General features: G+C 49.2%; 7 protein-coding genes across 9 annotated transcripts; 4 read left to right on the forward strand and 3 right to left on the reverse strand.

The window, feature by feature from the left end:
- The first annotated feature begins 39 nt into the window (after window positions 1-39).
- LOC6616189 (mitosis initiation protein fs(1)Ya) lies at window positions 40-2,369 on the forward strand. The gene is made up of 2 exons (XM_032725908.1): window positions 40-187; window positions 245-2,369. Exons 1-2 carry the CDS (start codon window positions 146-148, stop codon window positions 2,282-2,284), a joined length of 2,082 nt encoding a protein of 693 aa, XP_032581799.1. The 5' UTR covers window positions 40-145; the 3' UTR covers window positions 2,285-2,369.
- A 140-nt stretch (window positions 2,370-2,509) lies between these two features.
- On the forward strand, window positions 2,510-3,450 carry LOC6616190 (RING finger protein vilya). Its single transcript, XM_002040519.2, has 2 exons — window positions 2,510-3,051; window positions 3,116-3,450. The coding sequence occupies exons 1-2, from the start codon at window positions 2,531-2,533 to the stop codon at window positions 3,315-3,317; spliced, it is 723 nt and encodes a 240-aa protein (XP_002040555.1). The 5' UTR covers window positions 2,510-2,530; the 3' UTR covers window positions 3,318-3,450.
- Window positions 3,451-3,598: 148 nt separating this feature from the next.
- On the forward strand, window positions 3,599-5,874 carry LOC6616191 (zinc finger protein 2). Its single transcript, XM_032725910.1, has 3 exons — window positions 3,599-4,121; window positions 4,401-4,784; window positions 4,847-5,874. Exons 1-3 carry the CDS (start codon window positions 3,693-3,695, stop codon window positions 5,753-5,755), a joined length of 1,722 nt encoding a protein of 573 aa, XP_032581801.1. The 5' UTR covers window positions 3,599-3,692; the 3' UTR covers window positions 5,756-5,874.
- A 3,839-nt stretch (window positions 5,875-9,713) lies between these two features.
- On the reverse strand, window positions 9,714-11,762 carry LOC6616192 (mitochondrial import inner membrane translocase subunit TIM50-C). The gene is made up of 5 exons (XM_032725672.1): window positions 11,373-11,762; window positions 11,123-11,306; window positions 10,538-11,066; window positions 10,355-10,478; window positions 9,714-10,295 (listed from the first exon to the last, which is right to left on the reverse strand). Exons 1-5 carry the CDS (start codon window positions 11,629-11,631, stop codon window positions 10,105-10,107), a joined length of 1,287 nt encoding a protein of 428 aa, XP_032581563.1. The 5' UTR covers window positions 11,632-11,762; the 3' UTR covers window positions 9,714-10,104.
- A 317-nt stretch (window positions 11,763-12,079) lies between these two features.
- On the forward strand, window positions 12,080-14,033 carry LOC6616193 (zinc finger protein 28 homolog). The gene is made up of 3 exons (XM_002040522.2): window positions 12,080-12,844; window positions 12,901-13,155; window positions 13,220-14,033. The coding sequence occupies exons 1-3, from the start codon at window positions 12,155-12,157 to the stop codon at window positions 13,862-13,864; spliced, it is 1,590 nt and encodes a 529-aa protein (XP_002040558.1). The 5' UTR covers window positions 12,080-12,154; the 3' UTR covers window positions 13,865-14,033.
- Window positions 13,891-18,390, reverse strand: LOC6616194 (protein cramped). Its single transcript, XM_002040523.2, has 7 exons — window positions 18,291-18,390; window positions 17,546-18,113; window positions 17,081-17,284; window positions 15,469-17,024; window positions 15,029-15,401; window positions 14,811-14,962; window positions 13,891-14,754 (listed from the first exon to the last, which is right to left on the reverse strand). The coding sequence occupies exons 2-7, from the start codon at window positions 18,084-18,086 to the stop codon at window positions 14,653-14,655; spliced, it is 2,928 nt and encodes a 975-aa protein (XP_002040559.1). The 5' UTR covers window positions 18,087-18,113; window positions 18,291-18,390; the 3' UTR covers window positions 13,891-14,652.
- Window positions 18,391-18,709: 319 nt separating this feature from the next.
- LOC6616195 (syntaxin-4) lies at window positions 18,710-23,082 on the reverse strand. 3 transcript variants are annotated; one of them, XM_032725812.1, is made up of 8 exons: window positions 22,676-23,070; window positions 22,395-22,575; window positions 21,527-21,763; window positions 20,911-21,004; window positions 20,604-20,846; window positions 20,438-20,511; window positions 18,917-19,165; window positions 18,710-18,852 (listed from the first exon to the last, which is right to left on the reverse strand). In XM_032725812.1, exons 2-8 carry the CDS (start codon window positions 22,425-22,427, stop codon window positions 18,781-18,783), a joined length of 1,002 nt encoding a protein of 333 aa, XP_032581703.1. In that variant the 5' UTR covers window positions 22,428-22,575; window positions 22,676-23,070; the 3' UTR covers window positions 18,710-18,780. The 3 variants fall into 3 exon arrangements, with proteins under 3 accessions (XP_032581703.1, XP_002040560.1, XP_032581704.1); XM_002040524.2 differs by having other exon boundaries at window positions 22,395-23,070; XM_032725813.1 differs by lacking the exons at window positions 18,710-18,852; window positions 18,917-19,165 and having other exon boundaries at window positions 20,445-20,536; window positions 22,395-23,082.
- Window positions 23,083-23,446: the final 364 nt, after the last annotated feature.

A 23,446-nucleotide genomic window follows, 5' to 3' on the forward strand; every position in this document is an offset into this window, starting at 1 on the left:
ATGTTCATAGCTAACAATCGATATACCAGGTCTAGATCTCCTAGATCTAGATGAGAGAGATTAGCTGCCATATCTAGTCGAAGAACCGTTTCATTTCCGTGTGAAGGTCTGTGTCCATGTGTTAAGTCCGCAACTTGCGCGCTTGATGTCGTTTTCCAATGTCCTAATCATGCGACAGCCCGACGAGGTAGGCTCCAAACGCATCCCAACGTTCCATCCGTAGTGACTCCACCTTGATTTCCAGGGCAAGTGCCACATTTGCAAGCGTGTCTTCTGCTGCGGCAAATGCCGCCAGAAGCATCAGTTCAAAGCGCACGCCATTGCTGTGCGCGAGCCATTGGGATTGAGGGCCGTCGGCGGCGGGATCGTCGAGCATCGCCATCAAATGGAGTCCGGCGCGACCACCATCTATGTGTTCTGTCCGATCTGCGAGCGGCGCCCCCTGCTGCTGCGCGAAGAGATGCACGGCGAGCTGCTGGCCCACATCGAGACCTGCCACCTGCCGCTGCGCTGCCGCAAGTGCCAGCGCAACTACACGCGCGTCGACGACCTGCGGGAGTTCAGCAAGTGCGTGGACCAGCAGCAGAGCTGCACTGATGTCACCGGCGCCACGGAGACATCGAGGGCGACGCTAAAGAAGGCAGCGAATAGCACGGCCATTTCCACGCAAACGTCGCCGTCCGTGACGCCCATTTCACTGATCAACATGCGCTGGAAGGCCAAGAGCCGCGTCACCCACGAGGAGTTCATCAGCGACAGTGTCTCCTCCATACGCAACCTGTCCTCGTTCAGCAACAGCTCCATTCGGCGCTCCATTGGCCACCTGGGCGTGAATGCGTCGGAAACGGTGGGGAAGGGCAAGGTCATACGCTCGACGTCCACGCCACTGCACGTGGAGTCCGTGTTCGCTAAGCCCAAGGAGCCGATTACCTTCAATGCCTCCACTGGCGGCCACGTGTCCAGCATCTACCACGAGGAGCCCAGTCCGACACCCGAGAGCAATCCCGTCCAGCAGCAGCAGCAGCAGCAGCCGTTGCAGCAGCGCGCCTGGAAAATGGGCGCCCGCAACAAGATGAGCGCCGCAACGCCGCTGCGCCAGGTCATGTCCAAGAGCATTCAGAAGGCCTTCGTGGAGCACGGCGGCATGATGGTCCACCAGCCGCCATCCGCAGTGGTGCAACGTCGCGTGCGCCTCGATCTCAGCGAGCACAGTTCGCACGAGGCAGCAGGCTCGTCCGCTCTCGACCTGCGACTCTCGCCAGCTATGCGGCGCACTCAGAGCGAGTCCAGCGCCTCGGAGGTCAGCAGCGGCAGCAGCTCCAGCTGCAGCACCTCGCGGAATGCCGATCTGTGCAAGCGGCAGTTCTTGCTGTCCGCACAGAAACTCACCACCGAATCGATCATCATCACGCGGACGAACTCCAGCTCACAGGAGACCTCTTCCACGGTGTACAACTCCTGCGAGAGCGTCGAGATCATACGCTCCACCTCGGAGTCGGCGGAAGTGTGCCACGTGCCGGCCATAACGCCCATCCGTGTCACCGGTGCCGGCATCAATAAGAAGCAGATCAAGTTCGAGACGCCGCCCAAGAGCATCCAGCAAATGCGACCGAATGGCGAGGGCGATGAGACCAAGGACCAGTTTTTCACGCCGGAACCGGGAACGCCTGAACTCCCAGAGCGTCGTCATCGCCAGGCGATTGTGCCGCGCCAGCTGAGTGGCGAGTTTTCCCCCAAGAAGGATAAGCCGAAGGAGAAGGGGCTGGCGGTGATGGCCCTGATCTCGCCGCCATTGCAGCATCCCAGGGTGCGTCCTCCGTTGCGGGAATGCCGTCAGCAGAGGGTCTTTAGCGGCGTGCAGGATGTGGGCGAGCCGGAGGACGTGGACGCGGACGAGGAGGACGAGGTGTTCCGCCCCACGAACGCCTCCACGTGCAACGACAAGAAGCTGGATGCGCCCAACTCCGGTCGCCTGTGGTCGCTGATGAGTTCCATGATGCGACTGCCGGCCAGCTTGCGCGGCGACCGCGAAAAGGACAGGGACAGGGATTCGGATAAGGAGAACGCTGGCTCGGGCTCACTCATCCGTCGCTGCGCCTCCATCGCTGGTTCCCTGGTGCGCCCCAGTGCAAGGGAGTCCTCCATGGAGAACCAGCAGTGCCTCAAGAGGAAGCGCACTCAGACGCTGGACAGCCAGTACTGCAGCCCGCTGTCGCCGTCCAGCTCCTCGAAGCGCTACCGCATCCGGCCCAGGGAGCCCATCGAACGCATGCGTCGCCAGTAGGTTTTAAGCTTTTGCTTGCGAATCTGTGTTTTAATTGTGAATTTCTTTTTTTTTGTCGTTTAATAAATGTTTGGTCTTGCATTAACCGTTATGCGCAGCAGGAGTTGGCAGGTTGAGGAGCTGTGCTTGTCTCATTTAGAGCTGCCAACTCGATCTATTGATTCTGTTGTTAATTAGAAGCGCAAAAAATCGAAAAGCTTAATTAAGCCGAAATGTGCGCGTAAGCCAGTGGACAACGGAGCGCCCATGCCGAGATCACAAGCAGGCCAGACTGTCGAGCCGGAGGCGTGCAAGCTGTGGATCCACTGCAACAGCTGCTGCGCCCTGTTCTGCGATAAGAAGCACACCTTCTTCCTGCTCGCCTGCCACCACGTGTTCTGCGAGCGGTGCGTCAAGGTCTCCGCCGGCCGCACGCCCAGCGACGCGCCCATCTTCGAGTGCTCCACCTGCCGGCGGAGCGTGCGCGGCCGCCAGTTGACCAACTCGATGCCCAACCACTTCAAACAGCTCTTCCATCCGGAGCCCTTCACCATCGGCAACGACTTTGTGGAGACGTTCCAGCGCGGCAATCATCGGCACTTCGACAAGTACAAGGAGAGAAAGGAACTGGAGATGGATAAGCTGTTCAAGGACATCGAGGTGGCCAAGTCCGTGTGCCAGAAACGCTTCCTGGAGGCGCAGATGCTGCGCGTGGAGCGCAAGAAGCTGATGCAGCGATCGCGCTACATTAAGGCGGAAGTCGCCAATCGGAAGGCGGAAATGCATCGGTGCGACATTTGGATTCCACTGAAAATAGTTCCCATTAATGCATTCTATTTCTACCCGCCTTAGGATGACCCAGGCCTACCGAAGCCGCTCGCTGACTTCGCAGTCCTCGTCATCCGCCCAATGCTCGGTGCGCGGACGTCCTCGTGGCCGTGGAACAGCCACACAGTCCTCCAGTCGACGCCGATCAAAGGAATCAAGGGAATCAGCCAAGCGGCAGCAAATCACCAGCTTTATACACCCGCCGAACCACTCGTTCGATCTGTGAGCTAGTGCTGATAGGGTAGGCTCTGTTTTAAAACCGAGGGGGGTTTCAAATGCGTATATCTATCAACGTATATATTTTTTGTAAATAATCAGCTTAAAACAATAAAATTGTGCCATTAGCTTTAAAATAATAAACTGCTAAGTTAACAGCGACCGTTAAGTTTCAGTTAACAGCTTAGTTTAACAGAAGTGTTGGAAGTGAGTTCGATTAATCGAAATCCATCGATGTTTGACTGCACCGATAATATCGCAAAAGCATCTGCGCTAAAAACGCATAAAAATTGAATTGACCAAAGTAGAAGTAGCGAAACGTCACAAAAGCGGCAAATTCGACGCAGTCCGACAAGAACGACAGGGGAAAGCGGATAAGTACGTTATGATGAATGGCAAAATCGCCGAGGCAGTGGTGCTCAACTGCCGGACGTGCACGCGTGCCTGCAAGCTGCACAAGCCGCTGCAGGAGGAGATCGATCTTGGTTCGGAGGGCAGCACCACACTGGCCAGCATGCTGAACTACTGCGCGGGACTCTCGTTCGAGCCGCAAGACGGCGCCGCCATGCCGCAGCACATCTGCCTCCACTGCCTGCAGCTGCTGGAGCAGGCGTTCAACTTCAAGCGCATGGTCATCGAATCGGACGACCTGCTCCGCCAGGCCCTGGACGAGGCGGTCGGCACCAGCTTCTACCAGAGTCAGATTCATAGCCCCAACCAGAGCCAGCAGCACGACCAGCAACTGCAGGCGTTCGACTCCGAGGAGTACCTCATGATCGAGATGCTCAACGAGGAGCAGGAGAACATCGCCAATGTAAGTAGCTATCACTTTAGGGTGCAATGGAATGCAGGGGCTCTTGTCCACTCCCATAGAGAATTAACGATTGCTCACAGCGGGCACCAGTCACTCAAATCACTTATACTGGGGCTCTTTGGAATGTAGTAGGGTAGGTCGGTGCCAAATGAGTGCAACCTGAACCTCCAATGCAGACAATGGATTTGTCTGCTCTTGCTGGCACTTCGTATAAATAGGAGATGGGTTCCATTAAGGCTAACTCCAAAGTAAAATTAATAACACCTTCTTCATCCACAGTTGGAAGAACTAGCAGAGGAGGAACGTCGCATGCAGGCGATCGCCATGGAGGAGGAGGAGGAGGAGTTCCTCAACGAGGCGCTGGATCAGGATGACGAGCTGTCGGAGGAGGAGCACCATCTATCTGAGTCGGGCGACCAGCAGGAGGAGCACATCACTATGGAGAGCGTGCATGAGTTTCAGCCCGCCGAAGTGGAGTATGTGACCATCAAGAATGAGTTCGAAACGATCGTCACAGAGGAGGATGAGTTCGAGGATATGAACGGCGCCCACGACGCCATACTGGACTGTCAGATGATTGTGATACCCGCCGAAGGAGCCATAGACGAGGTCATCGGCGAGGAGACCCTCGAAATGGAGGAGGATGGGCGCGAGGAGCACCTGGTGAGAGTGGCCACGTAATATTGCACTAGAATACCATTAATCCTCCATTCTACTACACACAGCTGCCCGAGGTGGAGGATGTCTGCGAAGGTGAGGACTTCCTGGAGGAGTCGCTGGACTCAGCACCGCCGACCGCGGGCGAGGCGCTGCCGTACGTGTGCACCGTGTGCCAGAAGGCGTTCCGCCAGCAGTGCCGTCTCAACCAGCACATGCGCTCGCACGTGGACGAGAAGCAATACGAGTGCGAGGAGTGTGGCAAGCGTCTGAAGCACCTGCGCAACTACAAGGAGCACATGCTGACCCACACAAATGTCAAGCCGCACCAGTGCAGCATCTGCGGTCGCTTCTATCGCACCACCTCCAGTCTGGCGGTGCACAAGAGGACTCATGCGGAGAAGAAGCCCTACAACTGCGATCAGTGCGGCCGCGGATATGCGGCGTTCGACCATCTGCGGCGCCACAAGCTCACCCACACGGGCGAGCGACCCTACGCATGCGATCAGTGCGACAAGGCCTACTACGATTCGTCCTCGCTGCGCCAGCACAAGATAAGCCACACCGGCAAGAAGGCCTACACCTGCGAGATCTGCGGCGTGGGCTTGTCCCAGAAGTCGGGCTACAAGAAGCACATGCTGGTCCACAGCGGCGTCAAGGCGTTCAAGTGTGAAGTCTGCGGGCATGCCTTCACCTTCTCCAGCAACCTCAATGCCCACGCTCGCCTCCATTCCGGCGAAAAGCCGTTCAAGTGCGAATTCTGCGTGAAGGCCTTTCCCACAAAGAAGCGCCTGGTCAGCCATTTGCGCGTCCACAACAAGGAGTCGCCGGTGACGGCCACCGCCGCTATTCAGTCCATCAATCCTCAGGGCCGACAGGCGGGCGCAGAAGGTGCCGGTGGATCGGCAACCAACCTCCACATCACCGAAGTACCTGAGCAGCCAGTGTCCACCTCCAAAGTGGTGATGGTGCTCTAAGCGGGCACCAAGCCGTGGGAGCGGCTCTAGAATGTAAGCCTAGGCTAACGATAAGACACTAAGATCCAGAAAACTGATTTAAAAACAATAAAGAAAACTCGACACTTTTTTTTTACATATGTCGGAGCACAATTATTATTATTCATTTCGCGCAGCGAGTTTCGAACGCACCGAAGATCTACACACAATTAATTTGTGTCACTCACTTCTTCTCCGTGCTATCCTTCGAACCACACTCGGCGACAGCGACCACACGCTGCCGCCGCGCGCTGTAACGGGAGATGCCAAAGCTGCAAAAATACAGCCGACCAATAGCAACGCAGTATGCAACAATGATTTCCCCGAAATGATGAAATTACTGTACTTCTGGAATATTCTAACACGCAATACAATATGATGACATACCAATGATTTCCCCGAACTGATAGAATTATTATTCCTGTGAAATATTCTAGCACATCCACCAGCTTACAAAAGTATGCGCCGACACGGCCATCCTGACCTTTACACGTCCTCGTGAAATATTACCAAAATGATTCCTTCTCTATAATTTTATTGTAAAACTATTTTTACATCATTAAAAAAAATATTAGCCAATTGACTTATCAAATTTCCAAATTTAAATTTCCAATAAAAATGTCTTTTCTTTAACATAATTCATTTTCTTCTTATTCATATGTAATGCGCAACACGCCATGATCAAGACATTTGCCTTGCACTTGTGCTTACATTATACTTAAAAATTGCATTATTAGCCCTTCAGGCATCCATACTGTCTCTTTCAACAGCTTCAACAATTTCGCTACTGTCTCTTTCAACAGCTTCAACAATTTCGCTACTGTCTCTTTCAACAGCTTCAACAATTTCGCTACTGTCTCTTTCAACAGCTTCAACAATTTCGCTACTGTCTCTTTCAACAGCTTCAACAATTTCGCTACTGTCTCTTTCAACAGCTTCAACAATTTCACTACTGTCTCTTTCAACAGCTTCAACAATTTCGCTACTGTCTCTTTCAACAGCTTCAACAATTTCGCTACTGTCTCTTTCAACAGCTTCAACAATTTTCAAATTCTGCTTGTACTTGCCAATTTGGCATTTTCCTTATGTCATCGTGAGCATATTTATATTTTCTATTGTTTGTCAGTGACCTGAGCATATACCTGTCTCCGTCTAACAATTCAGTTATTTGATAAGGCCCTCTGAACTTCGGGCTTAATTTTGTTTGATGCCTCTCCTCATTCTTTAACAATACAAAATCTCCGACTTCACATCTATCAACTTTAGCTTTGTTTTTATCAAATTGCGCCTTGTTATATGCTGCTGCAGCTGAAATACTCTGAACTGCACGTGCTCTTACTTCTTCTAGATCAACCTCATCTACCTCATCGCAAGGTGGAACCAACCCCAACGGCCGAGCAACTTTGCCAATAAACAATTCTAAAGGGCTTGCCTTTGTCACTCGACTAACAGTACAGTTTAATGCTAACTGAACCTCACCTAATGCGTCTTGCCAAGAGCGACTGCTAGTCTCGACTGCGGTTAGTAAGTTTTTTAAGGTGCTCATAATGCGTTCTACTTGACCATTTGCTCTACTTGCACCAGTCGCAATCAAGTGCAAATTTATTTTCTGTTGCTCACAGAAATCACTAAATCTACTGCTGGCAAAACACCTACCCTGATCTGCAATAATGCGATTTGGTACTCCAAACAGAGATATAGCCGACGTCACTGCACTTACGCAATTCTCTGCGTCAATTTTATGCGTGTGAGTTAAATAAACAAATTTAGTAAAGGCATCCACTTGAACGATGATATACTCTTTCTGATCAGACTTGCCGCTTAACTTTCCAGTTATGTCGATGTGAACAGTGTGCCAAGGGATATTTACTTTTGGTATTGGATGAAGGCTAGCTTGAATTTTGCCCGAGGAGGTCTTTGACATTTTACACGTAATGCAGTTTTCAACGAATTTTCGAATATATTTAGACATGTTATCGAACCAGTAATAGTCATAGGCCTTGTCTAACGTCTTCTCCCATCCCAAGTGCATGATTGACTCATGAATTTGGTTTATAACAGACCATCTAAATACCTTGGGAACAATTGATAACATCCGAGTTCTACCATTTCGCTGAATTTTTCGATATAATATTCCTCCTCTTAACTCATAAGTTTTTGCAACGTCCTCAGCCAGGGAATTGTCTTTCAATTTATTTACAATATTTACTATTTCGATATCTTGACGCTGTTCAGCCAAAAGCCAATTACTTGATATTTCAGCCAAATTAATTCGTTTTTCAAGAACTTTGGGAGTTGTAATACTCAAATCAGCTGAAGGCACATTTCTTGAAAAGAAGTCAACATGCGCCATTCGTTTGCCTTCCCTATATTGTAAATCAAATGTAAATGATTGTAAATAAGACCACCATTACATCGTCCATATAAACGACTACAAATTTATTTGCAAGGTCTCCGAGAGCTTGCATCACTGTACGCTGGAAAACAGATGGAGCATTTCTGAGCCCAAACGGCATTGCCAAGAATTCATATTGTCCATCTGGGGTGACAAAAGCTGTACACTCTACTGAATCTGGGTGTAATGGAATTTGATAGTATCCACTTGCCATGTCCAGACATGAAAAATATTTCGCTATTTGGTCTGATATAAGGGGCAAGGGGTATCTGTCTGATACCGTATTAGAATTTAATTCTCTATAATCAACACACAAACGATGAGAGCCGTCCTTTTTGTTGACTAACATTATGGGACTTGCAAAAGGTGAACAGCTTGGTTTTATAATGTTACACTCTAATAATTCATTAATTTTGTCTCGCACTAATTCCCTTTCATTTGGGCTAAGTCTATATGGTCGTCTTTGAACAGTTCTTTTTGGGTCAACTAATTTAATTTTCATTTCCCCCGAGCTAACTCTGGTCAATGGAATTCCGGTAATAAAAGATTTTGAGTATTTTTCCACTAAGCTTTTTAGTTTATCTCTGTCTTCACCAACAAGATCAGTATTTAACTCAGAAAATTTCTCATCATTAGAACAATAGTTTATAGTTTTTGCTCTGACAATTTCAAATTTACCAGGTGATATTATAACATTAAATTCTGGAAACAATACTTCACGACCAATAATTATGTCGTTTTTCAAATATATGTCATCCAAGACATGAAACAATATTTCAATACAATGATTGTTAATTATTACGTTACTAAGTATCTGCAATGTGCTACAAATACTACCATTGCCAATACCTTTTAACATCACTACATTGTTAATTCTTTTACCAACTAATTTGCTACTTAGCTTTTGTTTAATTAAAGAACATTCCGCTCCAGAGTCAAACGTTGTTGAAAATGTCTCGCCAAGATGATATTTGCCGTAGAGCACCACGCCGTTGCGTCTGCGCCATCAAGGTCCGCGTTGAATTTAGGTAACACCACAGTATTTTTGTTTGTTGATTCGGATGCCGTTGATTGTATTGCTTTAACAAGTTCGATCAAGTTTTTATTTTGCATTTCCATTAAAACGCGCCACGGCCCATCTATGGTGTTAGGCAGCGAGCCAGATCCCACTTCTGATGTCGGAGCACAATTATTATTATTCATTTCGCGCAGCGAGTTTCGAACGCACCGAAGATCTACACACAATTAATTTGTGTCACTCACTTCTTCTCCGTGCTATCCTTCGAACCACACTCGGCGACAGCGACCACACGCTGCCGCCGCGCGCTGTAACGGGAGATGCCAAAGCTGCAAAAATACAGCCGACCAATAGCAACGCAGTATGCAACAATGATTTCCCCGAAATGATGAAATTACTGTACTTCTGGAATATTCTAACACGCAATACAATATGATGACATACCAATGATTTCCCCGAACTGATAGAATTATTATTCCTGTGAAATATTCTAGCACATCCACCAGCTTACAAAAGTATGCGCCGACACATACATAAAAAGTAAGCACGGCAAGCTCTCCACTTTCGTAACGAAACACATGGGTGTCTTGTTTTTGGTTTCACGGTTAAGTCGTCTGTTTATAATAATAGTATTACGATTAAATTGCCAAAAAACAAAAACAAGCAAGTTTAGTTATTCAATAAAACAAAAATATGCGCCTCGTCTTTTCCCAAAGGAGCAAAAGACAGAGCGTGCCTCCCAATCCTGCTTCCTGCTGTCTGCTGTCTGCTACTGTTTTTGCTTCTGCTTCCCACTACTAATCTAAAGGTCGACGAAAAATATGGCCAGTGTGCTGCTGCAGGGCGTGTTTGTTGCTCCGGGGCAGGCGGAAGGTTAAGGTATGCGTATGGAACGGGTTGTGCGGGATGGCCAGCCTCCTAGCGGCCGAGAATGTTGCGCGACCACTGCTTGACCATGGGCTTGGTCTTGGACTGCTCGATGCGTTCCGCCTCCAGCATTTGCTCGGCCAGCTTGCGCTGGTTCTCCCGGAACTGGTTGATGGGATCGTCGAACTGGCGGTAGTAGTGGAGCACCTCGCGCACGTCCTCCACGTTGTTCTGCGCAATAACTGTAGCGAATTGCAAGCGTCAGTGTTTAGCTTTCAGTGTCACTTGTGGCGCAACTTACTCTTTAGGAAGGCGATGAGGTCCAGCAGCTGGCCATCATCGTCGTTGCCATGCCAGCGGGCTAAGCCGAATGTGTTGTCCGGATGCATCTTGGTGGCATTCGCATCCCAGTCCACAACAATCACCTAAAATACTCCCTTCTTTCTAGATCATTGCAATAGAAAATACGCTGTGCATGACTTGCCTTCTTGAGGTCGCGGTTAAGGTTGTCCAGGTTCTTCACATGATGGCCGTCCACAAAGTGCGTGGCATCCCTGACCAGGCGGTACATAATGTAGCCGTTGGGATCGAGGGCGTCCAGGATGGGAAACACGGTCATGCCCTGTTCGGCGGTGAAGACGACAATTTCAAAGTCCTTGGCGCACTCGGCCAGGAAGTGGTCGACGCCGGGACGCTTCTTGAAGCGCCAGCCAGTTTGGTAAGTCCAGTCCGGATGCACCAGCACGTCCTTCATCTCCAGCACAAGCGTGTAGCGCGGCTGCACGTACGGCGGCTTGAGCGGATCGGGCAGCAGCTTGGCCCGCGACGGCTCCTGGATCATGCGCTGATAGTAGTGGATGCTCTTCCACATCCGCTGAAGATACTGCTGCACCAGCGGCTTGTGTGTGAACTCGTCCTCGATGGTCTGCCCGTTGAGGTCCACCTCGGGCTTGCCGAACTCGTAGACGGCCCAAAATCCAGCAGCCACGGCGCTGCCTCCGAATATTGCAAAGCTGCAGCAGGAAGTATTGTTATAGTACTCTTAGGCATTGAATGGCCGTCAGCTTACCCCAGCTTCATGCGCTTCCAGGCGCGCTCGTTCTCCTTGGCCTCCTCCTCCTCGCGCTTCTGGCGCTCCTGCTCGGCGTTGCTGTCCGCCTCCGGCGAGGTCTGAGGAAAGAGTTTGGCCAGCAGCGGGGCATTCGGTGCGGCCTCGGGCGCATCATTGGCTGCAGTGGCTCCAGCTTCCTGCTCTGCGAAACGAAAGTGGCCAAGGATGGATGTTTAGGACTTGGAGGTCTTTACCGCGAATCACTTACTGGTTGTGCTGCTGTAGCCACGCGCTGTGTGCAGGATCGGGAAGTGCGCCGGAGCAGCCGCTGGCAGTGCTGTGCAAGTGAATAGTCGGAGGTACTGCTGCTGGTGGCGGAGGAGGTGGTGCTGGTGCTGGTAGTGTTGGTGGTAGTGGTGATAGTGATTACCCAATGCGCGGTGCTGGTGGATTTGGGTGAGAAGGCGCGGCGTGCTAAGGCCGCGCAACATCTGGAGGACGGTGGCCGGTGCCATGCTCATGCTCATGCTTCACCCTTCCTTCCCGATGTCGAGTCCTAGAGCCGTTCACGAGTCCTGCTCGGATGGCAGCGACTTTTCTCTTATAAAAAATTCCAACAAAAATTTCAACTTCCCACCGGCACGGCGTTGGCGTTAGGGATTTTATATACTGTCCACTGCCAGACGGCACCAGGCGTTAGTACATTTAGCACGTGGCTCTCAGCAGCTGTGAATCGTCGGTTTTCCAGCCAGATCTGGCGGGATTTTTTGAAAATAACTGCGTATGTATGTTGCCTTCGGCAATCTGAATAATCATGGTATTAAGATAATTTTATATTAAAGTCTTAAAAATAATATGGAAATATACAACCTTTAGCCAACCTCCAAGCCACTGTGCCTCTGGCCATTTCCAAGCTGCTGTGCCTGGCTAGCTATTTTAAGTGCCACCACTAACGCATCAGCTGGACTTTGGCAACACTGTTCGGGACGCTAAATTAAGCTATTTATTTGAACGTAAGTTATCTACTGCGGATTTCAAACCAGGACAGCCATGTCGCCGCCGTCCAGCCCCGCTCCACGCCGGCCGTTCCCCATGGATGCCTTGTGCCGCGTGTGCCACAAAGCATCGCCGCTCTGCCTGTCGCTCTTCAAACCGCTCGACAATCCAATTTCCGGCAAACTTGCGACGCTGGCCAGCATTTTAAGCTACTGCAGCGGTCTGGAGATCCTAGAGGCGGAGCTCTTCCTCCCCCACCACATCTGCCCGGGCTGCGTGGCCAAGTTGCAACTCTCGCTGGAGTTCAAGCGGAGTGTCCACCGCATGGACAGAATTCTGCGGCAGAGCCATGCGGACTTTTGCCGCAGCAAAAGGATCAGCGCGGTGAATACTAGGCCTAGGCTGTCACCCGAGATTCCGGAGGACTTTGTACTCGTGCTCGATGACCAGGAAGTGACTGAGCATCCAGCAGAAACGGTACGAAATGAGGAGGAACTCGTGGTCGTAGAATCAGATGAGGAGGAGAGCCGGGTGGAAGGGCAGGAGGAGAGGCTGGATAATGCACTGGAACAGCACGCAGACTTTCCAGGCAGGGAGAACAACGAGGAACAACAGAGTCACACATTTAAAGAGATCTACTTGGTTGCCAAAGCAGATGACGATATCTGCGAGATTGTCGACGATTCGGATACGGAGCAACGTAGGAGCAGGTTAGGAAGATCCAAGCCGTCGCTGCAATGTTCCGTGAGTGCCTAACCGAGTTATAAGTAAGCAATACAATAGTTTCCCATCCTCGGCAGATTTGCGGCAAACAACTGCACAGCAAGCGGACCTTTCAGTACCACATGACGCTACATAGCCCGCATCCCGTTCGCCAAGATGGCAACGTCGACTGCATTGAAGAATGCCTCCAAGTAGAGCCCGTTTTGCAGGCCAATGCTGGCGAAGATCTCTACGAGATTGTGGAGAAAACAGCGCAGCCTTCTGCGGCGCAGAGAACTTTTCCCAGTAGGAGCCGGCTGTGGAAACCACTCAATCCCTGCCTAAAGTGTCAAGTAAGTGGTCATCGCAGCTCGCAGATAACTCAAAGCCGAAGGTCATGAACTCTCTCTTCCTCAGATCTGCGGCAAGCAACTAAGCACCAACAACTCCTTCAAGTACCACATGCAGCTACATGGCACGGCCACGCCCTACGTTTGCTCGATCTGCGGAGAGTCCTTTAAGACGCGAAACGCCCACGACGGCCATGTCACGCTGCACGATCGAAACAATCCGAATAGGTGCCCCACCTGCTTCAAGGTCTTCCGGCAGGCATCCTCGCTGCGCACACACCTTCTAATCCACAGCGGAATCAAGCCATTCCCGTGCACCATCTGCGGCAAGAGGCTGACCCAGAAGTCGGGCCAAAAGAAGCACATGCTCACCCACACGGGCGAGATGCCGCACGGCTGCGACATCTGCGGCCGCCGCTTCCGCTTCTCGAGCAACCTGACTGCCCACAAGCGCTGCCACAGCCAGGAGAAGCCCCACCCGTGTCCGGTGTGCCAGGAGCGCAGCTTCGGCAGCAGGTCCGAGCTCAACCGCCACATGCTCGTCCACAGCAGCGAGCGACCATTCGGCTGTGAGCAGTGCGGCAAGTCCTTCAAGCGCCGCATCTCACTCGGCATCCACCGCCAGTCGCACAAGGCGGGCAGGCAGCGGAGGCGGGCCGAGCGTCCAGTGGTTGTCCAACTGGAGGAGCAGGACGAGCATGAGGAGACCTGAATCTGTACACAAGTCACGACATTTAGTTTTAGTTCATTTCGCTTTTATTTTCGGTACTTTCTTTCGCACAATAACAAGTTCCAAGTGTTACTATTGTTGTATATGTACGCCTTAGGATAACATTTGTTGTGTTCCCACCGAAAATAAAGCGTTTCATACATACATATAAGCTATATATGGTCAACAAACATTTCGAGTCTTCTGACGATCCTTTCGATTTGATTTAATGAGCTTTAGTTTATCAGGTGGAGGCGGGAGAATCTCTATACATATGGAAGTTTCGATTGTGTTGGGGATTGGGATTGGGGTTGGTGAGGGTTTGGGTGTGGGGGCCTTAAACTAAGCTACTATGCTGGATTCACCTTACGCGCTAGAAACCAATTAGAGTAGTGCGGAACGAGTGTGCGAGCGGGTAACAAACAAAGTGGGGCTGGGATTTAAAAGTGTGAGATGGGAGCTACGCGTTACGCTGCCGCGTGATACATAAAGTTAATGTATAAATAAATATATATGTTCAGACAATGTGAGTGCTTGCTAATACTTGGCATACATAAAATGAGTATAGATCACAAAGAGTCGCGTAAAAACATAAATGTTAGTGGGTATAACGTGGGTGGGATGAGTAATGAGTAATATCAGTGGGACATGAGGCTTGGAGGCACACGTGGCTTTCCTTTCCATCGTCCAGCTTGGACGGATACCCATCTTGCTTGGCTCTCATCTCAAGATCCGGACGACTTGGGTACACAAACAAAGAGGACACGACCGGATTGCCGCAGTGGCCACTGCTAATCCTTCTCCTGCTGCTGCAGCAGGGCGGCGATTTCCTGGAACTTGTGCCGAAAGTCCACGCTGCTCTCGCTGATTATCGACATGCTCGACGACGGATCCTGCGGATTGGGTTAGACAATGAGTGTCCGCAATGAATGCATGCGGTCTGGCTTACCAGTATATCCCTGGTGGCATCAATCTCATCCAGATGCCCCAGCAGCGACGTCAACGAGAAGTCGTTGATATTGTCCTCCAGCCAGCGTGCGTTGGATGTTGAATCCCTGAGCAAGTGCATCGGACTCATGCTGCCGTGGAAGAAGCTTTGATCTGTGCGGAGAAGATAATATAAGATTTATAAAAGAATGAAAAGCGAAACCGTGCTGATGCTCCTACTTGTGCTCTCGTCTTGGACCGCCTCGTTCAGGGAACCGCTGACGTCCGTCCTGCTGGTGGCCACGCAAATGTCCAGGTTGGGCATGTCTCGATTGCTGGCCTGCGTGGCTTCGTCGTTGAGGAAGTCCAACGCCCGCTGATCCCCTGGCTCTTGATCCTGCGAAGCGGCCGTGGCACCCATGCTGGAATCGGGTTTCGAGCCGGAGGAGCTGATGCCACCGGAACTGGTGCCATCCACGCGATCAATCGGCTCGAAAAGGCCGCTGTGGAGTTGACGCACACTCAGCAGATCGTACGGACGATCGCCAACGGATGTGGGGGGCAGGAGGCGGCGCTGCACAAGCACCTGACGATTGATCTTTTGCCGTGTGAGCTGGAACGCACGCAATGAATGCAAATGAATGGGCATTTGGGTAACGCCAATGGAAAAGACCACTTACCGCTGAGAGCTGGCGCACAGGATCGATGTTGGATATCGGCCGCCGCACCGGCAGCATCGGCGTGCGGAAATTGCCATCAACCACGCCGGTGGCCGTCGCCTCCGCCAGCTGCTGCGCCTTGGTCATCAGGTCCCGCTTGCGATCGCACGTGTGGCCGCAGTTGCACTGGCGCTTGCGCACGCGCTCGCTGAGATTGGCCACGAGCAGCAGGTGCTTCAGCTTGTTGCTCACCGACGATGTGGTGACGGCCCTGACGCGTTCCACGCTATCACAGTCGTTGGGATTGTAGGGCAGCGAAGTGCTCGAGGTGCTCGTTGCACTGACGTAGCAGTTGGAAGATGCACTTGTTTGGATGGCGTTCGAGGCGGAAGTGCCGGTTTGGGTGGCCACCGACGAGGAGCTGGGCGCCACCGTGTTGATTGTTAGTATGCTCGATGCCATGGCCGTCGAACTGTCCACCTCGCACCAATAATACTCCAGCTCCAGCTTGGAGTCCTGGCCAAAGACCACGTACAGATCACCTATGGTTATATCCGCCGCATTCGCCTGCGTCCAGCCTTTGCGGATTCTCTTGAGTATGTCGTCGCTGAGCAGGGGCTTAAAATTTCGAGCCTGTGCCGCGGCCGCCGCCTCCTTAGCTTCTTTGCGTTTGGAGCGGGCTACGGATGGAGCCGTCAAAGAACCAGATACAAGAGTGGAAGGAGCAGGAGCTGCAGCACAGGTAGTTTGTATAACAGAGGTCACCATGGCATGAGATATATCAGCGCTGGCTGGATAAGCCTGCAGTACAGGATCGTGCGACGTTTCGAGCGCAACAGCAACAGTTGTGGTATCACCAGTGGTGGTCGAAAGTGCTGGAATAGTGACTGCTTGCGGATGCGGCATGGCCTCCAATATGTCGCCCAGAAACTCATGAATCTCCTCGCCCAGCTCATCACCACTGCTGTTCTCCATCTTCATCAGATTGCCCTCCAAGGGCCCATCGTCTAAACTCTTCTCCAGCGGCGGGCTGGCACTCGGTTTTGGTTTCTTTGTCTCCGGCGAACGCTTCTCGGAGCCGCTTTCCGTCCGTAGTCGCTTGCTAGCCGCCACCGGCATGCCGGCCAAGTTGCCCAAGGTCTCGCTGCGCACTTTGAAGCCCATGCGCTCCTCGTATGCCGTCAAGCATATGCTGATGCTGCTTAGGTAGGCGGTGATGCTGAGCAAAGGTCGGTGGATGGCCACTCCCGGCCGGGGCTGGAAGCACATTGAGAGATCCAGGGATGCAACCGACGGCTGCATTGGTTCCGTTTCATTGTTGTTGTTATTGTTGTTGGTCGCAGTGGATGGCAGGCTGCTGGGAAAGATCGCACTCTTCTCCTCGTGCAAACGCTGATTGGCGCTGCGCCATTTGTACTCGAACGTCTTGATGAAGCTGATTAGTTTCTTGTGCAGCGGAACTATGATCCTGCCGCGCGGGTTCTGCGCCAGGGACTGGACGCGACCGAAGGCCTCCATATTGGCGGGAGTCACCAGCACCTCCACCTTGCTGGGCAGCCGGATATCCTCCAGAGAGTCTACGGTTTGCCATTGGATATTATTGGGCACACATTTCGAATGGAAGCGCACTCACCATCCAATTGATTTAGCCGCCGGAGCGCCTTGCACGATGGCGTCTTAATGCGGATGTTCTTGCCCTTGCAGCGCACGGTGATCTGGCCCTGGTAGACCAGTTGCTTCAGCTTCATGAAGTGCTTCTCCGTGAGGAACTGCAGCTTGCGCCGCATCTCGCCGTAGTTGATCAGCGTGTACAACTCCTGGGCGGGCTTTTTCAGTTCTAAAACGATTGATTGAAGTTACAAAATGTCTAGCAATTCGAAAGGAACAAGGCCAATGGCAAAATGGCTGGTTACATTCTGGGAATTGACCGATTCGCAGAAATTCAAAGCACGCGGCACGAAGTTTTTGGCGCCGAAAATCAATTTTTCCCGGAAACCAAGACAAGCGAACTGAGACCTTATTTACGCATTATTTTGCCAATAGCTTGCTAATTCAACATTTTGGGACATGCCGTATCCAATTTGACCCTTCTTCTTACCCTCCGAGAAGCGCACATATTTGCAGATCTTGTGATAGGTCTGGTAGTAGTGCTGGCGAACTTGGTCCTTGGTTTTGAAACTATAGTCGCTGTTGGCGTTGCGGCGCTTCAGCTTGGCGTTGATGCAGTTGGCCACCGCCTCGAAGTCCTTGCCGAACTCGTTGAGGGCGTCGAAGAAGCAGTTGCGCTCCACATTCGTCCAGGTGGTCTTCCCGCTGCCCGTCTTCAGCTGGCTGGGCGTCTTTTGGGCGGCCTTCTCCTCCTTTTTGTTCGGCTCCCGTTCACTGGGCGGCGGTGTCATCGGGCGCGTCTGGTCCTGCTTCATCTTCTGTATGACCCGGGCACTGGCCCGCGTTCCGGGACAATTGTGCATGGTCACCGAGCCGAGGAGCTCCTCCTCGGGCAGCTTAGCTATCGACGGCACAACTACTGCTCCTCCTCCCTTGCCATTTGGTAGCGGATCCTCAATGGCCACGGACGGCGACGACGGCGGCGGCGGCAGCGGTGGCGGGGGCGGCGGCTGCTTGCACAGTTCCTCCATGTTGGACAATCCACATCCGCTTGCCTCCTAGACGGGATTATCAATGCCAATATCAATTAAACTGCGTAGTCTTCCGGGAAAAGTGGGAAAATGGCGCCGAACCGTCCGATTGCTTGTTATTGTCGCCGAACCGCGCGCCCTGGCTAATCCACTGCCGACCAGATGTGATCTCGAAGGCTTTCCTAAGCTCCTACGTGCACTCACCTACAAATCAGACATGGGAAATCGGTGCTAAACGACTATATAAAAAACTTATTAACGAGACGCCAGGGATGTTGATGTTGGACAACAGTGTTCTATTAACAGTGCAGTGTGTGCTGTTAGGCGCGAAGTGGTTGCTGTTAAGTTGTTTTGTTTACTCGCAGCGATGCCCGCCCGGCTGTTTTACAGCCGACAATGGCTAGTTCTAGCCGCAGATTTCGTTTCCTGGCTGCTTTCCAGCTAAATGCGTACCCTTTGTACTGACCGTTAGTTTATTTACATTTTAAATTTAATAATAATATACAAAATCCACACGAAACAGGCAACTAATAATTTAAAGGGACTCAGAATAGAGCATGCTCTCAATAGCATGAGCTTTTATTGATTTCGTTTACCTGTTGATTAATTGCAAAGTTTCTTCTTGAGGTTTTAAAGTTTATTTTCTTACGTGTAAATTTTAAAATTAGGCCAAAAAAAAAGTGTCTCGCGTGCATCACAAATAAATACCAACAAGGAGTAATACTAACAACACGGCTGCGAGTATCACGATGAGCATTATCTTTTTCTGCAAATACAAGGGAAAATGCCTTTTAGAACCCAACGCTCTCGGGGATTCGCAGTGTGCCCACCTTGCGCGCCTTTTTCTGGTGCTGCTCCGCTTGGTCCAGCTCGTCGGCGCCCTTGTCCACGTGGAGCGTGGCCTGCTGGGCGTGGAACTCCACACGCTGGATCACCTCGCTCTGCTCCATCACCAGGGTCTGGATGCGCATGAACAGGGCGTGGACCTCCTCGATGGACTTCTCCAGGCGGCGCAGCTCGTTGAATCGGTCCATCATTTCGCGCAGTGTCTGCCGCTCCTTCTCCGTTTCCTGCAGAAACTAAAAATACAAAAATTGTTAATATAAAGCCTAAGCAATGCTTGAATGTATTATTTATTATTTGCAAAAAATACCTTTTGATCTTTATATTTTGTGTTAAAATGAAGGTTAATTAACAGAGAATGTTAGCAAAGGCGGGTAAAGAGCTTCTTTTATTGATTTACCGTTGGTCCTTGATCGTTTTCTCTGCAAGTCTATCTTTTCCCTTTTTCTCAGCGACATCGAACTACGCACGTGATTTTTAATTGTGCGTCGCGAAATAAGGTTTATTGTATTTAGCATTGTCTAGATGTAAATGTGAGTATCGGCATTGTGATACGAAGCATTGGCGCGCTTTTCTTTCTAAGTTCGCGGTAATTTTGCGTTTTCAATCGCGCGCGAAAAATGTTTGTGTGTATAGAATGTGCGCCCTAAAATCCGCACTTACATATGTATGTATGTGTATGTTAATGTGTGTGTTGCGCTATATAAGCTTCCACTTCTTTTTTTTATATTTTTTATGGTGAACCATCGTGTTTGAAAATATATTCTATAGCCTATGGCCCATTCAATATAAAAATGTATAGCATAACTATACAGCCAATATAATTAATCTATGTACATACATATGTGTATGTGGTGATCTGTATTGCAGAACATGATGTCAAGACAACAGCGTGAAACAGTGAGAGTGCATATGAGTTTGATTTACCGTTGGTCCTTGTTCGTTCCCTTTTGAAAACTTCCTCTTTCCTTCTTATTCGCGAGCATCGAAATGCGCACGTGTTTTTTAACTGCACGATGCGAAATTAGGTTAATTGAATTCAGCGTTGTTTAGATGGCGAAAAGTGTGATTATTTGGATAAATGCGGTTACCGGCGTTGTGATGCGAAGCGTTTAGTGGTTTTTCCAAATTTCCTTATAATTTTGCGTTTTAGCAAAATACCAACATACATACATATGTATGTATGTATGTATGTATGTAAGTGTGTGGGTGTTACACCAAATGAGCTTCAGTGCTTTTATTTTCATTTTTTTTCTGTGTAAAGCTTTATTAAAAGCAATATAAAAATGATCGTCTCGCGAAGTGTAGATAAAGTCAAATAAATGAATATAACATCGAGGTGAGTTGAATTCTACTAGATTGTATTAAATGCCATTTACACTACATACTAAATGCCAAACATATTAAAAATATATTTTTATGAATCCTTCAATATAATCGAAATTGATAAGGAATCATATCAGACAGAAGACTTGGTTGTTTGTATCATTCTTTCTTTCTTTACTCACATTATCCACAAAGAGTTTGGTTGTCTTGTTCTCGATGAGTAACTCGATTTCTTGTTCGCTGGCCTCAGAATTAACTGAAAAGTAGATGGTAACGAAGTTCTTAAACAAAATAATTTAAAAGTTGCGAAGTGTGCAATCAGACTCGTCCATTTTGTATCACACTTACTGATTTTTGTATGCAGTCTCAGATTCTTTTTGACCTTGGTCTCGTAGTTCTGCAGGAATAGTTCGTTTTTGTGCCACAGATTGATGAAAGTCTGGTGGAGGCCATAGAAAAGGGTTCTTTTCATCCTTGCCTCCAAGCTGTAATCGTTTTCCGCCGGCAGATTCGCCTTGAAGTCGTTGAATCGCGTCATTAGCTGATTGCCCAGCCTCAGGTTTTTGTTGTGAAGCTCATCCATCTCGTTCTCTGCGAATTGGATTTGGACCGTGATGCAGTGGAAGTATTCACAACTTTAGATTCAAATTCTTACCGTTGAAAGTTCGCAGATTGACGGTTTGGGCCATGCGGTTCATCGCCTCCAAGTTGGCGGCTATCTGTGCGAGTTGTTGGCGAATCTCCGTGTACTAAAAAAAGGATACCGTAAAATTCCATTAAAATCGTATATTCACTTCCATTACATAGTAAATTTCCTTCCAGAGGAGGAATCAGTGCTTGTTTTGCTTTTTGCTAGAGTTTCTCCCGTTGTTTACATTGCGACTACTCTCCTTCTCTTCATCCGCTCTCTTAACCACAATAAAAAACGTTGTTAATGAGAAAAGGTTTTTTTTCTGGACTTATCACGAGTTTTCGCGCTACGCCGGCAGCGATTGAGTAATACAGCTGATTCATAAGTGCACACAAGTGTGGGTAAACCTTAAAAAAGAAAAAAAGGTTTCCTCTTTCTCCTGCTCTCTGATCTTTTATTTCCATTGAGGGGAAACGTTTAGCTGCTTTGTGTTGTATGTTCTTGCTTCGTTAAGTATTAATAACTTTTAAGATAGCTATCATAGGATTTAAAGTTTTTGCTATTAACTATTTCAATACTCAAGAATGTTAAGAACTTATAAGAGGTTGTGTTTCGCATCCACTTCGATCCTTAAACTCACCGGGTTGAGTATGTCGTCCACATTCGAGCCATACTGCGCCATCTTTGCACTGGACCGATCCTTGGGTTCGCTGCTGCTGTTGTTGTTGATGCAGCTGTGAGAGTTTTGGCTAACGATACTGTAGCTATTGTTGTTACCGCCGGTGTTGCTAGTGATGAACTCCGTGGTTCCACTGTACACGTTCAAAAGCAGTGAACCGTTCGACGACGAGTTCGACGAGTTCGTGCTCAATGAGCGCTGGAATTAGTACAGCAAAAATAAGAAAAAAAAATAAATAAATAAAATAGGTCCATGCGGTCCAACTGCAGGGAAAAACTGAGAAAAAACTAAATTGAAACTAACAACTTTGGTTGCGTTTATTTACGTTTGTGTGTTCACAATCTGGCGCGGTGTAAATGAACAATAAAAATGACTTCGGTACTGAAATTCACCTGGTGCTAAAAGTTTGGCGGCGGAATCGCGGGGTTGCCCCGCAAGTGTGATGTGTGGCCACATTACCTTCGTTATCTCTGGCCGATCTGATAAATGGCATAGCGAACACCCACCGAATCCCCTTGGCTCACAAGTCGAAATAGTGCCAAAAGCGCCAACAGAAATGTGAGAGATTGGGCCAATTGTAAAGAAGGTGGCAGCACCTTGGTCAGAAAGTGTTTAAATGTGCCGCAAAAAAAACTTTTATAATGATTACTTTTTACCGCGAAGAGTGGATTCTTTTTCCTTGCAAATACCAAATGCATTTCAAATCATCTTGTTGGGTACATTTTATTCGTGTTGCGGTTTCGAGTGCTGCCAAACCACTGTGCTTCAAACTAATTAGCAGTTACCTCATCCCAACCTCCAACCACCCACGTTTCTAATATTTTCTTACCTGCAAAAGCTCGGGCAGTCGATCTTTTCCCATTTCTGCAACTCGGACTGCCTTTGAATTATGCCAACTTTATGCCAAATACTTGTATTCCTTTGCAGGACTCCAAAATTGTCCACTTTGTATCCTTTACAGCGGCTTGTGAGCTTTGTTCCTGGTTTGTTGTTGCCGTTGCCTCCAACAGCTGTTCGCGAATGGGAAAATTAGTTTGAGAGCGCAGGAGAGAGCGAAACCTGCTATCAAAGCTTATCAGCAGTTTCTGATAAGAGCCGCCTAATATTTACCGTCTGCCCTTCGGAAAGCGAAAGGGTGGGGTGGAAAGTCAGGGAGAGAGAGCGAGAGAGGGAGGCCTAAACACAGATTATCACCTATCACATATTTGCCATTTATTGGCGGCTCTTTGCTCTCTTACTCGCTCATTTGTTGCACACACACACAAAAAAAAAAAAGAAAAAAATTTGATTATTGGAATATTGGAATAACCAGCTTTCTGTATTTTCAAAATGTAACATGTAAATACATTCTGTTACATTTTTTTCGATTTATTGAAAATCAATTCCTTTGTCTTCACCGCGCCGCATACGTTTTCGAACTAAAAAATCGACGCCGGCACAAAAACGCAGAGCCTCCCAGTCGCGTCGAGATTTCTTTCAATTCAAAAAGATTAAAGACAGCAAACACTCTGGCCACAGTCTGGGCCAAAATAATAGGCATTTTAGGTTATAAATTCATTGGGCCTCATCTAAATTCAAATTAGTTGTGAAAAATTCAAAATTGTACATTTTATGCAGCAATAGGATGGTGATTTGAGTATGCAGAGAGGTATTCGATTTCGTGAACTCGGGTGTATTTGATATGTACGTTCATGTGCTTTAGCTGGAGAGAGATAAAGATGGAGACTCGTACTACATTATGTGTAGTTAGTGCCGATCTACATTTTTTGCTGTCTCCGAATAAAATGAATAAATCGTCTTTGCCACCGAAATGAAAACTGGTTAGGCGGCGGGGAAAAATGTGTTAATTGTTTTTATTATTATTTCTACACTGTTGTATGG

This window comes from Drosophila sechellia, chromosome X (assembly GCF_004382195.2).
Source record: "Drosophila sechellia strain sech25 chromosome X, ASM438219v1, whole genome shotgun sequence".
Lineage (NCBI taxonomy): Eukaryota > Metazoa > Arthropoda > Insecta > Diptera > Drosophilidae > Drosophila > Drosophila sechellia.